The following is a 17001-nucleotide window of genomic DNA, read 5'->3' on the forward strand; positions in this document are numbered from 1 at the left end:
GATGAAATTCAAAGTTCAATTTTTCTGAGAGCTGTAGAAGGAAAGGAAATGATCAATATTGTTAAAAAAAAGTGTCAGAATAAAATATCATCTGACTGGAATGGAATTGATATGTCTTTAGTTAAGAAAGTCATCAATGGTATTGTAAACCCACTAACTTACATCTGCAACTTGTCTTTCAAAACTGGCACATTTCCATACAATATGAAAATTGCTAAAGTTATCCCATTATATAAAGCTGGTGATAGACATCAATTGATCAATTACAGGCCTGTGTCCTTAGTTTTCCAGTTCTCTAAAATATTGGAAAAACTCTATATTGAAAGGTCTGATCATTTCATGAAGACGCATAAATTGTTGCTGGATAGTCAGTATGGGTCTACATCAAACAGATCAACATCTATGGCATTAATGGAGTTACTGGAAGAAATAACTAACTGTACTGATAACAAGAAGTATGCAGTGGGAGTGTTTATAGATTTTTTAAAAAGCATTTGATACAATTGATCATGAAATATTACTTAGTAAAATGGAAAGGGATGGTATCAGAGGGGCGGGGCTAAACTGGCTGAAAAGTTGTGTGAGAACTAAACCACTCTCAAAAGTATGTGTATTGTGTATTCAAATTGTGGGGTGAATTTGTGGAATAGGTTAGAGGAAGAACTTAAGGGAAGCAGAAGTATAAATCAATTAAAAAAGAGGCACAGGGATGAGGATGGGCCGTTGCTTCTCTCATGACTGTGACATTCATGGAGGATGCTGTTATTGTTGTGTTTTAACTTCTGCCTGCTCCTTTTTGGACATGTGGTATTTTTTGCTTTGTTTACTGAGAGTTAGTTGCTTATGTTAAATTCTATTAGTTATTGTTTATTTTTTGTTTTTATTTGTGTTTGGTTTTTTATACTTTTCAAAATAAAGTTTATCAAATCAAAAGGATAATGGAGAAGTGGAAATGTGTTACACAGGTGAATGGCAAAATCATGCCAAACTACAAAATACATATTTTTCTACTTACCTATCATGGTATCTAGCTAGGCAGATTTAGTTTTAGTTTTATTTGATAAGGTTTTTAGATACCTGTCTGAGATTTCTACCTCTATTCCTATGGGTCCCCGAACCCTTAAGGGCCTTAAAGACTCCAGAATACCTGTGCAACAAATACTTTGTGGTAATTTGATTGATTGCAAATTTGTGTGGCAAGATGCACTGAAGCACAATATAAACTGAAATAGTAAGGGCATTTTAAGCTTTTACTTATACCATACTTTTTTACCTTTACCATAGTTAAATAATAGGCCCTGTTTTATAGAAGGGCCCTGTGTCAAAAATCAGGTTTTAGCTTCTTAAATAGTCTTAGTTGCCATTATGTGCATATTTGTAAATAATAGGATGTGCAGAAAATCCAGTATTTGTATTTGTATCTGTATTCATTGAGGCAGCAAAATTGTTTGTATTTGTATTTGAATAAATGTGGAAAGAGGCTTAAAAATCCTGTTTTTGTTTTTATTATGCTTTTAATTTTAGAAAATGTAAGTGTTACAATAAGTGTTCATGAATAAACTATCGTACGAAGGAGGTCCCCACACCAGGTCTCGAACTGGAGTCTCCCAGATCATAGATGACTGCGTTGACTACTGAGCTAAAACTTGACTCATTGCCTCACAGCAGACAGACCTCTACCTATTTATACACCCATAACACAGAGATAGCACACTGTGTAACATGTAGGGAAGAATTCTTGCTTTGCACTTTTCATTTATTGCATATTTTTTACAACCTAACTTTGTGGAAAGGAGAAGGGGAACAACAAGTTATGGAGAGTCCCTTGAGAGCACTTTGCATGTGTCAGTAGCTCAGCTTTATCTTTGGGGAACACCTCCAACTCCGGGAGTGATGTCCAAATTAGGAAATGTGCGTCATGTAGCAGGTGGATGTGACTCCCCTCGTTGAGACCTGCTGATCGTCATAACAGTGGAGCAGAGGAGAGAGATAGCGATGTAGCCAACCTGCGCACTGGTATTTGACATGGTTTTCTTTTCTTCCCAAAGACAAATAATTTTTAAAATATTTGTATGAAACAAATATTTGTAAAAAAAAAAAAAAAAAAAAAAACACTGTTTGTGCTTTGCCAAATAACATGTTTGTATTCAGGCACACCCCTAGTAAACTAATTTGTTTTCAGTTCAATTATATCCAAGCTAACTTGAGGGAACTGTGGTGGAGAACCAGTACCCACATTTTGTGTTTGCCTTGGGGCCCCTTAATGAGGTAATTTGGCCCTGTCAATTATATAAAAACTAGGGAAATAAAACTCAAACTACCTGCTAGATACCTAAACTTTATTTAACTTTATTATATTAATATATGAGTTTTAAAGAATCTGATAGAGATATATCAGCTTGTTGTAAAGGATCTAATATTCCCCTTCTCATTTGAAGGTTATTGTATAGTAGTAGCAACATAATGCTAAATGTGTTATGTTCGTAACTACAATATGACACCACTTGGACACTCTGGTGAAAGCTACAAATCACTGCTGTCAAGTGAAAGGATCATGTCCAATTTATGGATTTTCACGTTTTCAAATCAGCTGAAGGCCCCATGGGATGAGAGAGTCCTCTCCTCTTGTTTTTACGAATCTCTGAATAGAGAGAATAGATGAGTATCCGAATTTAAATTAGATTTCAAAATGACATTTTCACCCAACAGCAACACTAATAACAACAACGAACAACACCTGTCGAATTTTTATCAAATACAAAGGTGTGTTGTGAATATGCTTAATATTATTACACCTATTAAGCACTCATCTTAAACCCAAATACCATGTGCAGACCAACAGCTATCAGGGTGTTATATAATATGAATCCCCTCACACACACATACTCCTCTCTTTGTCTACAACTGTGCCTGTCAGTGACTCCTGCATGCACACAGAGAACTTAAAATAGAGTTGGACACATATGAGTTCCCTGTTACATCTGGGCGTGGGCACGGCAGGTTCTGGTTACACGTGAGGCAGAGGGAGCTTAATATTGCAGTGACCCAGCACAGGGCTCCACACTTCCCTACTACAGTGGTCCCGTGGCTGACCACCCCACACCAGTTTTCAGGGAGCGTTTCACTGGAACAACGTCACCATGCCTAAAGTCAAAATGCCAGGTGAGTACGGGCAAAATGATGTATGTTCACTCTCACATGCAGAAGGAGGGTTAGATAGCATTTTCAAAGGCTTATTTTTCACGGCTATAAAGTTGAATTGAGGAAAGCCTTCATCAATAGTGTAATCCATTTCAATTTTATTGTGCTTTCCAATGGAATATATTGGCCAACTCATGAAAAGTTGTACAAGAAAACTGAAGATGCCACCCTCAGGTCCGCTTGTTGAGATGTACGGAAAGAATGGAAGTGAGAACTCCCAAAACTCTGCAAAAAATGCTTTGGATGTTTCTTACAGGGGTCACACTCCGTACTGTGCAGCATATCAGCAACCATTCAGCTAATAAATTCCCACCTGTTTGCCGGCACAAATTCTAATATATGGCACTAACAATTGTCCTGACAGCTTTAATGGCAGGTTCACTGGGGTTAAAATGCATATAGTTCCAATATGAAGTCCATACTGACTGTCCATAGACAGTCCATACTGACTAATATAAAGTCATCACATGGTGTCATCTTCTGTTTACCTTCATTTTTCTTATGTGATCTGCACCGAAGCCAAATTTCTGAATAGTTCTAGTAATTTTTATATGTTCAATCAGCAAAGTTCAACATAAAAAAATACCTTTCTGAGCTTCTTTGTAAGGATTCAAAATCATGTCATAAACTCCAGAGCTGTGTATCAGCCTCTGAAACCTTACATAATGATGAAAATAAATAAATTGAGTACCAGCTGTGAAAGTGTCACGAGAGTATGTTTGATGGATGTGATTTGTCAGCAGATTCTCACTGGTAAATGTGACGGGAGATCGGGTCACGCAGTGACTTTTGCTTGGTTTTGAACTCCAGTTTTACATTCACATTCTTTCACATAGTATGTCCCCAGTATAAAAAGCTTTATCATACTAGTATTGGTGGTGAAAGTGTTTGAGACTGTTTACACTTGTTGTGATATCCCGATGTGACTGCAGAGATTTCATAACAGGGTTGTCATGCAGTCCACACAGGCAGGTCTTACAGTCTGGCGGAGCAGGTGTGGAGAGCTGATGACAAATGTGTTTATGATCAAACTGATCAAATTCAGATGAGTCTAATATCATAGAGTCATATGTTTCCCTGCTTACCTCTAGTGACCTTTAGCCATGCAGATAGTTTTGGTTTTATTTACCAAGGTTTTGAGATACAGTGCAGATGAACAGAATCTAATTTTTTCATTTGGAATATTCAGCAACGTCAAGAAACAGTGTCCTGGGAATTTTTCATTTTCTACTGAAGGAATAGTCCCACTAATAAGCAAAGGTTTTTTTGGTGTAGATAACTTGTTATTGCTGCTTTGACATAACCACGTCTGTTTGGTTTCCCTCTAACCTGGACCGTCCCACCCTGACTGGGACATTTTGCTCATTCAGATGAGGGAGAAAGTAAGTATGGAGTTGAGAAACCACTTGGAGAACAATGTGAAGCGGTTTCACATGCATGGTTTACTGTATGGATGTGAGACAGTCACATCATCAATTAAAGTGCATTTGACTGCAACCTACAAATATGGATCTTAGTAAATGAAAGTCTATTCTAGATGAAATGGAAAGTAATGTAATATTGAGGAAATGGACACAATTTATTAATCTGTTGTTCACGTTCAGTATTAGTTGTCTGGTTCATTAAATCATATTTGTTATCAGATGCCTCACAAATGTAGCATCCTTGATCAAAACTGAACTGAAAGTGAACATTTACATTAATAAATGACTTTTTCCAGATATCTCACTGACTCTTCCAACATGGGAATGTTTGACAATTAGCAAAGCAAGGCACAAACAAGACCTTCAGACTTGTTTGAACCATCAGAGGATGGTAACAATATTGCTTATACCTGAATGCCAGGGAGACACAGGAAATGCATCTACACATGCATGGAGATGTAAGAAAGAAATGGCAGAGGTGTGGAGTCACATCACCTGAGTATCCTGCACATACGATTCGAAACCTGCACTGAGACTGCAATATCTTCTCTGCATGTACCATCAAGATGACCAATACTCTTAAATTCAGTTTAACAACCATGTGTCCTCTCCATTATCCATTCTGACACTGTGTGTTACCTTAATCGCACTTACCCATTTACCATAAAGTGTATGCATCGGTCCAGTGTCTGATTTCATTGTGCATATCTTCAACATCTACTCTTGCATGCATTTCTATATACTATATTGTAAATAACTGTTAATATTATAGCACAGGTACAGTCTGTTCCGAAAATCTCATGCATTAATTATTACTGCAGTTAAATGGTGCATTCTGGTATGCATATACTGCAGAATACAGTAAAAGATTGGGCTTGTATATCATCTCACTTGAATATAACATGTTTTAACCCAAGTTTTTCTAACACTCTCTTTTTTGGGGTTTATTCTGGTGGTGCTACTCTCTTGCTGGGCATGATCAGTTCATCAGAGTAAGTATGGAGGGTGAGAAGTGGAAATCAAAATCACTTTAGTCATATGTGCAATACTGGAGTTGTTGTCCTTGAGTAGAAAGCCTTGGCTGTTGGCTAGTAAGTGCATGCAGCATATAGAGTTTGATCCAGAGAGAAGTTGTCTCTGTGGCAGGTGTTGAGTAATGGCTCTCATGCTGTGCACTGTCATTGTGTTTGTTATGAAACTTGAGCGCCACTTAAGTACTGTTGTTCATACCTTGGTTCATAACTCCAGTCATTTTGGACCTTGACCCTCTTTTCATGTCATCTTTTCAGGGCATTGATAAATTATTTAAATCATGTCACTCCATTATAGAGCTAAAACATCTTGTTTTCCAGCATGCAAACAGTGTCAGATGATAAGAAAATGGGGTCTGGAGTTATACATTTAAAAAAGGCGCTACCATCTTGTATTTATGTCTCGAGTCAACTGTGTGTGTTGGTGCTTCATCTCTGTAGTTTCTCTATATGCATGGGACTTTACATGCGCAGCCCAAACTGGAGAGTTGTCAGAGTTGCAGAATTGTAGTGGCTGAGTCTGTCTTTGGTCATGTATACAACGCATGTGCTGGAGTCTGTATACTCAGGTAAGGTATGTGCTTTTTTATGTCATAGATGTAGGATGTCACGTCCGCTATGTGTTTCATCTGTCATGCATTTACATCATTCAGCAGTTATATTCATGCAGTGATTAGCAGCCAAGAAGTTCTATTTGTGGCTCACCTCATAGCTATAGCCTGTTTAGTTTAGTGCTGCATGATGTGATCGGAGCAAAGTGTATTTCTTGTTGCACATTGCCAACACTTTTGTGGTGCCTGACAGAGACCGATGATACGATGCGGGCCTTCGCGGAGAGAGTCTTTGCATCTGAGACCAAAGACGAGAACATCCGCGATGAGATCTCCATGTTTGATGTGGATGACGACTGTCCCATCCTCAACCATGAGTTGGCCCAACATCTGCATGCTGAGGATGATGCTGTGAAACGGTGAGATCAGTATCCAAGGTCAATTTACATGGTAAAAAATAATACATTTACCTACTTTTTAACACAACTTAAGGACCTGTAAGTTCCCTGAAAGTTACCTGGTGTTAATATTGAGGGAAATTTGGTTGAGTTTGGGTGGGAGGATGAAGCCAACCACTAACCGCACCACTCCTCATCCACAGCAAGAGGCTTCAGCGCAGCCGCACCATGGCCATGCCTGGAGCTGTTGCCCCGAAAGGTAGTGCCCCTGTAGTGTCAGTGGAAGTGGACACGCCCACCTACCTGGAAGTACCTGACTTCCAGAGAGTGGCCATCATCGGAGACTACGCCTCCGGGGTACCATTTATTTTCCTTCCATGCTAATAACATTCACTGGTGAATTTATATAACATATATATAAAGTGGTAGTGGTGGTACACTACAACACTGTAAAACATTTTAGCCAGTTCAACTTAAGAACATAAGTTTCTTTAATTTTTGTCCTAACAGTATGAATTAACTGAACTAAACTTGAGTAATTTTTTATTAAAGTCTCCTCATTAGTTGTAAAGTAAAACTCACTGAATTAAGACCACTGAACTTGTTTTACTTTTTTAAATGTATTGGACACTGTCTTTCATTATGGTTATCAGTTTTTGTCATCATCTGTGAAAGCAACCATGACTGAACATGTATAAACTGACAAGTTTCTACCATTTAACTTTTTTCAAACTTAAAAGAAGGCTTAAAGGAATATTCTGACAATTTGGGAAATGTCTTATTTGTTCCTTGCCAAGAGTTAAATGATCAATATCTGTCCATTTGATATAAGGCTACAAGTTAGCTTAGTTTAGCATAATGACTGAAAAAGGGGGAATCAGCTAGCCTGGTTCCGTCCAAAGGTAACAGGAATAAAGCAAATAAGTGTATTGTGATAAAATGTCAACCTATTTCTTTATGTTTAATAAAACTAGGTTATTTAAATTAGCTTAATTATGAAAAGATTAGCTGATTTCACTAAATTCCGGTATAATGTTTTACAGTGTAGTAGCAGTATTCTTTACCACTACATTCCTGCGTGTTACTCCAAGGTTCCCGAGTTAGACTTGAGTCAAGTTGAATGCTTGAGGTATTGACTTTGAATTTCACTGACTATACAGTATGTGTCTATGGGTCAGTGGCCTTACAGCCTGTGCCCTACTAACAGAGGCCCATGAATGGAGCTCATCTGAGACCAGGCCGGGTTTTAGGTTTCATGACTGTGGGTTGACATTTACAGGGAGAGAAACACCTAGGAGGAGCTGATTGTTATTTCTGCTTTAGCCCAACTAAAAAAATCACAAACACTTGTTAAGATACATTTCAGTTTACTGACTACAATGATGTATTTCATAATATCACAGGGAGCAAATGACTGCTTCACATGATGCAGCAGGTCAAGGAAAACAGAAACCTGACAACTATTGCAGTTTACAGCATGTTTTCATAGTATCATTGTGTGGTGAAATTGTCTTAATACTGTCTTACAGGACGGTAAGACTGTGTACTAACCTTCTACATGATAATATACACATATTTAAACAAGCCAAACCAAAAAGTATTATTACTTTCCTGTATTATTTTTACTCAGTTACTTTAAATTATTGAAAATTTGTCAATGACAGATAATAAAACCATCAAAACGTTAGGGTTAGTTAACAGTTTGGCTCCTCCATTCCTTACTTGTATCTTACCTTTTCATACCTGCTTGATCATTTTTGCCTGCTTAATTAATTGTCATCTAATAAATGGTTGTAATAAGGTTTTTGCAAGAACGTAGAGCTGGTGTTTACTTAAAGTATACCTTACATTTTAACATAGTAACATATAGTTGTAAATTTTGCAAAGGAATGCTGTTTTTTGTTTGTGATCAGTTGAGACTTAAAGAGATATGTTACAGTATCATCTCTTCTATCTACTCAGGTGACCATGGATGACTTTGAGCTGTCCTGTAAAGGTCTGTACCGTGCCTTGACCATCAGGGAGAAGTACATGAGGCTGGCTTATCAGCGCTTCCCACGGACGGCCTCCCAGTACCTGCGTGAAATGGAGGGAGAGACCTTTAAGATAGAGCATCAGGTGCAGCCAGGTGAGCAGACAAAGGAGACAAGGTTCAGCAGGGAGGTGGGGCTGGGCTTTACACACATTTTATGATATAATGTTTCCTGTACCACCAGGTCTCTCAAATGCTATATTTGTATGTATCCGTAGTTTTCACAGCTCCTCCAAAGGATGGGGAAGACCCCTTTGAGACGAAGAACCTTCCAAAGAATCTGGGCTATGTTGCTCGCATGAAGGATGGTGTCATCTATGTGTACAATGACGCTGCAGCTGCTGACAAACATCAGCCCAAAGACATGCCCTGCCCTGACTATGACACCTTCATCGACGACATGAACTTCCTCATCGCTCTCATTGCACAGGGCCCAACGTGAGTCATTTAAAATGTGTTTACTACTCTGTTTTGAATATGAATATCTCCATTCTCTCAGTTGTCTCTCCATGATCTCACCCATACCCAACTCCCAGTACAACCCAGGTCATTCAAAACCATGCAAAGAATTTACCACCTTCAGCAGATGACTTCTTTTAGATGACCCTTTGGCTTGTGGACTATTAAATAATATACCTCAAGTGCTCAGTGTGTGGTCCTGGGAATCCACAGGGGCCCTTGAGAGGTCCACAACAAAATGCCATACAATACAATAACAAATAGTGATTTGATGTAACAGGAACAGAGGCTATTTCACTGCTGCACGTGTATCACCTCACACTACAGCTCACATGTTATTATGCTCCTCTTTGGTTTGCAGTAAGACTTACACTCACCGCCGTCTGAAGTTCCTCTTGTCCAAGTTCAATGTGCATGAGATGCTGAATGAGATGGAGGAGATGAAGGAGGTGAAGCTGAACCCCCACAGGGACTTCTACAACTGCAGGAAGGTAGCTATGAACAGCATTTAGCATGGACACTGTAATTTGATTTGCTTTAAAACATAAACTCAACCCAAAATCAGCCTAAAGCCTATGCTTCTGGCCATTTTAATCTGAAGGGACAAAATATTAGCATAACAAAAAACAAGATGAAAGATGTATGGATACATTTCCCACCAAGACTGGATTTTAGATGAAGGGAGATAGTAAAATAAAGATGACAATGTATACATAAATGATGAGATAGTACATTCTGTACATTTGAATTTAGATATTCAATTTCTTTAACTACTTAGTTTGCTGTCTTTTTCCTCACTTACAGCTGCCATGCACCTTGTGTGTGTGTGTGTTTGTTTAGCTCCCTCTTGTGACCAAGCAGAGTTATTACAACACATAAACCCCCAAAACCTCAGTGATCCACTCCCTGTCATCTCTCTGCCATTCCAGGTGGACACCCATATCCACGCTGCTGCCTGTATGAACCAGAAACACCTTCTGCGCTTCATCAAGAAGTCTTACCGTGACGACGCTGACCGCGTCGTGCACAACCTCAAAGGTCGGGAGGTCACAATGAAGGAGCTCTTTGAGACCCTCAACTTGCATCCATATGACCTCACTGTGGACTCCCTGGATGTGCACGCTGTACGTTAATCAATTGATGAAACATTAGTGGACTTAGATTTGGACAGACTGAATTACCATGTAAAGGAAACATAAGATGTTACCATTCTCTGACTATCTTGGAAAGCATCCAAGCACGCATACTGGTGACTTTCTTATCATCAATTCACCTATTCATGAGATTCAGATATCAAAAAGTAGTTCAGAACAACAGTTAAAGGTTTCATACAATAAACTAGTGTGTTTCAGCAATGATATGAATAATATATATGAAAATTACATTATTATAATTTTACAGAACATCCAAAACTGACACTTCAGGTTACCATACCGTAAATCAATCAGACACCAGATTTTGCAAAGACAATTGCTAAACCCCATGTTACAGTCAAGTACCTACCCAATCCTTCAGTCAACCTTCCTTTACCTAACTCTTGTTTATTTGTTTCCTCCTTTTTTTGAAGGGTAGACAAACCTTCCAGCGTTTTGATAAGTTCAACGCCAAATACAACCCTGTAGGAGCCAGCGAGCTGCGTGACCTGTACCTGAAGACAGAGAACCACATCAGTGGAGAGTACTTTGCCACCATCATCAAGGTTAGTTTCTACATAATAAGATATTGTAGATAGAAACATCCCAGAGAGACTATTCTAAAAAAACAAAAAGTTTTGATGGCAGTGATTCTGTTAGCCAAAGACCCATATTTTTGTAACCCAACTGACATCCAGTTCGCACATGCAGTATGGTAAGCCAGCGTCCTAGGAGATGGTACTTTCTGTTTTCTATTTAGCAGCCTACTGACCAGCCAAATACTCTATTCTGTATCGAACTTCATGTGATTTGAGCCTGACTTGACCTTTGTATAAACCAGGAAGTAGCCACTGACCTGGAGGATGCCAAGTACCAGTACGCTGAGCCTCGTCTGTCCATCTATGGCTGCAACCCCAATGAGTGGGCCAAGCTCTCAAGCTGGTTCGTCAAGCACAGAGTCTACTCCCCAAATCTCAAATGGATGATTCAAGTACCCAGGATCTAGTAAGTCGTTGTCATTTTTGTTCCAACTGTGAGACAGACAGATAACTGTTTAGCCTGTTGTAGATAAATTATAATTTCTACTTTGCCTATAGTCCATGATGTTAAAGAATACTCCACCAGAGTATCAAATACTCACCTGCCATAAGCTTGAAAGGCTGTAAAAAGTTTTCATGACGAACTGACGCTGTGAACTATGTAATTCATGTCATGTAATGATTTTAATTATTATGTTTTGTTTCTATCTTAGTGATATCTTCAGAGGCAGGAACTTTGTGCCCCACTTTGGCAAGATGTTGGAGAACATTTTCCTTCCCGTGTTCCAGGCCACCATCGACCCACACTCCAACCCTGAGCTCAGCATCTTCCTCCAGAATGTGAGTCAAAAACAATCCGAAAAAGACACAAAAAATTCTAAATCTTATCTTGGTTAAAGAATGGATTTCCTTTCCATAAATTATGAATATAATTATGGGTAATATGACAAAACATCTACCAGAGTTGCAAGACATGACATGACCGGACATGTGAACAGAAGTTTTGCATTTTCAGTATTAATCTCAAACATGAATATTAATTTATGCTGAGATGTAGTCAAACATAAAGGAATGCAACCAGTTAACCAGTCACAACTACCTTTACCCCAGACTCAAAGACACCAGAATAACCAGCAGAGGAAGGTTAAATCACCTGAGAGGCCTCTGTGCCATCGCCCCAAATACTTAACCACTCCCTTTGCTGGTGTGTAGGTGACAGGTTTCGACAGTGTGGATGATGAGTCCAAGCACAGTGGTCATATGTTCTCAACCAAGAGCCCCAAACCAGAGGAGTGGGACATCACCAAGAACCCCTCCTACACGTATTACATCTACTACATGTATGCCAACATCACCATGCTCAACCAGCTCCGTAGGTGGGTAACTTTGTCTCTGTACATAGTTTTGTCTTTTTTGCATTGGCGTGTGGAATATTATAATTTAATGTTTTCTGTTTTTCTTTATTTTGTGTTCACATCCATGATACTTTCTCCTCATTTCTTTAAATCTCATCTTACCCCTAAAATACTCACAGTGTCTGCACATTTGACAATACCATAACAAAAAAAAAAACAAATATATGTCCTTTCTGTAGTATAATACTTGTTTGTCTTCTGCTTTCCAGACAGAGGGGGATGAACACATTCATGTTCAGGCCTCACTGTGGTGAGGCCGGTGCCGTCACCCATCTGCTGGCTGCCTTCATGACTGCTGACAACATCTCTCATGGCCTCAACCTCAAGAAGGTCAGTCCTCTTTACTAGATAAAGTGGCAGCTTGGATGCGGCATCTCACTTCCTGTTATCATTGTCATGAAGCACAACATGACCATGATAAGAGAAGATTAAAATACACTGTAAATTAATCATATACAGTACATCGATCTATCAATCTATCCACCACCAGAGTCCTGTGCTGCAGTACCTGTACATCCTGGCCCAGATCCCCATCGCCATGTCTCCCCTGAGCAACAACAGCCTGTTCCTGGAGTACGCCAAGAACCCCCTGCTGGAGTTCCACAAGAAAGGCCTGGTGGTTTCCTTGTCCACTGACGACCCCATGCAGTTCCACTACACCAAGGTCTGAGCACATGGAGTGAGGGCCTTTGATGATGCTGTAGGAAGTGGTGCATACCGTGCTGTGTACAATGGTTATTGTATTATGTACATCTACAGAGCTATGCATTTTAGTTTTATTTGCACGTCTTAGATTCATATTCTGCAGGCAAAGTCATTTACAGCACACTGACACAAAAAAGAAAAAATACTGGGTGAACATGCATTTTAAACATATAAACGGGTTTATGTCACATGTAGAGCATGCAGATTAAGATGTGTGCAGAATTGAACTGCAGATAAAAATATGCTATGAAATGCTCTTCAGAAGACTCTGTATAGCCTTATACCCATTAGAGGAACAACACAACTCTGATGCAGATGTCAACAGTCAATGATGCCAATCACAGTTCCTTGGTAAATGTAACTTGAAGTAGTGGTGATCAAAATATCAGAGTGTAAATCTTGTCCTTTATGTTCACAGGAACCTCTGATGGAAGAGTATGCCATTGCAGCCCAGGTCTTCAAGCTCAGTACCTGCGACATGTGTGAGATCTCCAGGAACAGTGTGCTTCAGAGCAGCTTGTCTAATGAGGTAACACACAGATGGAGAGCTCTAAGTGTGATGATGCTTTGTTGACCTTTGAACACAATAATTATCATTACAGTTGTACGCTGTAAGATCTTTCTTTTTATGTTGGCAACATCCATGGTGCAAAACAGTAATTGTAGTGGTGTTTTTGCACTGTCCAGACTCAAATCACCATACTAATTTTGCTAGTATATACCATGTTTCACATAGAGGTGAGGTTATGCTCTTATTTGCACTAAAACATGTTGGCTTGTGGTTTTCTTCTGTGCTCCAGGAGAAGAGCCACTTCCTGGGTCCAAACTACCTGAAGGAAGGTCCAGAGGGCAACGACATCCGTAAGACCAATGTCCCCCAGATCCGTATGGCATATCGCCATGAGACCCTGTGCTATGAGCTCAACCTTATCAAGGAGGGCCTGAAGTCTGAGTAAATGAATCACTTTTGTGAGAAATAAAAAAAAAACAGTTCAGGAGTCAAAAACGTATCCCCAAAATGTTTCTACATTTGTTTTTCACAGTAACTCTTCAACAAACTTAAAAGAACTGGCCTTCTAACACACTGATGTTCTCTTGAGTCATTTGGAGAAAGACAGTTTGTTGATAATTGTCTTCACTGTATATCATCTGCACTTGTCCAATTGTCTTCTTCAAAATGCGTATTCCATATGGAGACACATCATGTATAACAACGAAAGTAAATAAAATGTGAAAAAACAAAGTGTCTTTGTGTGGTATTTTCCCCAATGATGCAGCTCATAATTAAACTAGTGTTACACTGCAACATTATTTGCTCAACAGCAGGATCTTGTCTAGTTGTGTTGACTGTGGGACTTGGCACACAGTGCTAACACTGCGCTCATAAGTTTCTGGTAAGCTCTGACCTGTAAGTGACTTGGTATGCTCTTATTCGGTGCCTTGTTGCTTTTACGCCATGTACCAAAAGTAATTTTCTGATGACTGCCTAGACACATAGCTGTGTCAGCGAAATGAAGAGGAAAAATGTGCATCAGTCATGCAAATTTAATGGAGTCATTAGCCTGAGTTGTTGCATAATGCACCCTTTTAGCATTAGTTATTGACAGAGCTTCCATTATGTCTGCCATTTCCTATAAAGACACACCTCTCATATTATTGAACCTGAAAGTGGGCTGGCAAAGGTTACTCAACAGTTTTAGTGCTCTCCATCACTGTGCTCTTCCAAAACATCACATCTCGTTACTTTATAAATGAAAGGCAAAAAAGTTGTGGTTTCCCAGTCACATTTATTAAAGTCCCCCAACATAAAAATATGTTTTCCTTCTTTTTCTTGCAGTTGAATGTTTGAGTTTCACTGTGCAGAATGATATATGTGCAGAGTTTGACACCAGAAGGCTGTTTTCACATTCATCTGCTGAAAGTGGAAAGTTTCTCTGTGCTCATTGAAAATCTAATTTTAGTGAGTGAGCCTACAAGCATGATTTGTGACATCACAAATAGTTTGGAAGCCAATTCTGGTCCAAAAAGTGTGATGTGGAAACTTGAAGCCTCCAGTGCACAAACACTGAGAATGGACTTTCCAGTGCAGTAGGAGACATCTTGTGTCCAATGATTAAACTTCTAAAATGAAATATATTTGCATATTTATACATTCTGGGATTTCTAATGAGAGAGAGGGAGCAGGTGTCATTTTGAGAATTCTAACAAGATAACTGACTTTTTTTGTGGAAAAATATATCAGACACAAATTATTGTTCAAAGAGTGTTTTATATAGGCCTACACATCTTAAAACATGTTTGGAGGGGATCTTTAACTTGTGGGGTCACGCAGGTGCAGCTCATAACACAGTATCTATATTTCCCAGGGCACTTGAAGACAACAGTATTCATTGTGGTTGGCACTGCAGTTGATGTGATGACATCTTCCCTCTTGGATCGGAAGGATTCAACCAAACTTTCTCAGTCACAACTGTGTCAAGCTCGACAGAACCACCCAGAGTAAACCAGGAAGTCAAAAGACTTGCCTAGAAAATTAATGTTATTAAAAAGGCAGCTGTGTGGCAAGTCTCCGATTATATGTGAATCTGTCCCCGTATAAAATCAAATGAACATTTACTTACTTTACTTTATAAGAAAAGGTAGTAAGTAGGGAAAGTAGATGTCCATGCTTACCTGCATGCCCGTATATACATTATGCTGATATTGCATCTAGCTATCAAATAAACAAAAAACATATCGACCTGATAAGCCAAAGAGGGTTGAATCAAGGGAAGTTGGACTTGGCTGTAGATACTTGAAGACGTTTCGCCTCTAATCCAAGGCGGCTTCTTCAATTCTAACTGACTGGCAGGGAGTCCCAGGTATTTAACCTCTGTGGGATTCTTATCAATGTCATTGATACCACTTGGTTTGTTGGTGCTCCTGGCTGTTGTAATCAATCAATCAATCAATTTTTTATTTATACAGCGCCAAATCACAAGAAAAGAGCAGGTCTAGACAGTACAGTCATTAGAGTCGTTGGAGTCACCTGAGGCCAAGTGTAAACGAACCAAGTGACCAAATGACCTTGGTAACAACCCCACAGTGGTTAAATACCTGGGTCTCCCTGCCGGTCAGTTAGAACTGAAGAAACTTGGATGAGAGGTGAAATGTCTTCAAGTATCTACAACTAAGTCCAGTCACCCTCGATTTTACCCTCCTTGGATAAGCATGACCTGGATGACTGAGAATTGTCACAGATATATCCACCTGATTGTTGACCATATCCAACAGTGATGCTGTTTGAATACAGTAATCATTATCACTATTCCACTGCACAATTTGTGCATTACAATAAGTTAAAATGGGAATGTTGGTGTTCCCAAACTTCAGTGAGTGCCTATCCTGTTTCCATGGCCACCTTTAAAATTCATATGGTTCAATATGTGTACAGAGCACTGACAAACAAAACATACAAATGCAAAAAACACAAAAGTGTATCTTTCTTAATCATAGACTGTAAAAATTAATGGACGTAGCCACCGTGATGTCACTCATTGTTTGTGGACTCCCATTTTGAAACCTCAAGTTTGCATTTTGACCATCACCATCTTGGATTTTTGGAGGCAGAAGTGACCATATTTGGACAAGAGGGTGGAGCTGACCCTAACACTTAGCTGCTAGCTGCTAGCTTGGTTAACATGGTGCATTTACCGTCTATGGTTAACTGTGATAATGCTAACGCTGATACTAATGCTAATTTTTGCTAGCAAAAAACAGACTTGAAACCATTAAAACAAAATGTACTTACTGGAAAAACTGAATAACTGACTCCTTAGAGATTCTTTTACGCTATGGTTATGCTACCAAACCAACAAAGTCGCTGTGGTAGCGACTTGCCTGTGACAGCACCCACCTGTCACTCAAAGCAGCCACGCCCTTAATTATGCAAATTTAGGCCTTTAAGCCTTAATAAAACGTGTCAGTTATATAAATATTCACCCACATACATGAACGGGGAAATTAGCTATAGAGACTAAAACTGTTTTTGTACCAGACTGTAAACATGTTTATTTCTGCTGTAAAGTTGGGCATTTTAACATGGGGATCTATGGGGATTGACTCACTGTTGGA

General features: G+C 39.2%; 1 protein-coding gene across 1 annotated transcript; it reads left to right on the forward strand.

The window, feature by feature from the left end:
• Nucleotides 1-3037: 3037 nt before the first annotated feature.
• Nucleotides 3038-14131, forward strand: ampd1. Its single transcript, XM_042407754.1, has 17 exons — nucleotides 3038-3162; nucleotides 4572-4583; nucleotides 5609-5617; nucleotides 6461-6626; nucleotides 6809-6962; nucleotides 8568-8733; nucleotides 8856-9075; nucleotides 9458-9587; nucleotides 10026-10220; nucleotides 10664-10795; nucleotides 11071-11234; nucleotides 11482-11608; nucleotides 11981-12144; nucleotides 12393-12513; nucleotides 12674-12847; nucleotides 13307-13417; nucleotides 13689-14131. The coding sequence occupies exons 1-17, from the start codon at nucleotides 3141-3143 to the stop codon at nucleotides 13842-13844; spliced, it is 2223 nt and encodes a 740-aa protein (XP_042263688.1). The 5' UTR covers nucleotides 3038-3140; the 3' UTR covers nucleotides 13845-14131.
• Nucleotides 14132-17001: the final 2870 nt, after the last annotated feature.

This window comes from Thunnus maccoyii, chromosome 4, assembly GCF_910596095.1.
Source record: "Thunnus maccoyii chromosome 4, fThuMac1.1, whole genome shotgun sequence".
Lineage (NCBI taxonomy): Eukaryota > Metazoa > Chordata > Actinopteri > Scombriformes > Scombridae > Thunnus > Thunnus maccoyii.

Coding starts and splice junctions, on each gene's coding strand:
- ampd1 (XM_042407754.1), top strand. CDS start 3,141: ATGCCTAAAGTCAAAATGCCAG. Junction 9,588..10,025: donor ACTTCTACAACTGCAGGAAG/GTAGCTATGAAC, acceptor CTGCCATTCCAG/GTGGACACCCATATCCACGC. Junction 10,221..10,663: donor ACTCCCTGGATGTGCACGCT/GTACGTTAATCA, acceptor CTTTTTTTGAAG/GGTAGACAAACCTTCCAGCG.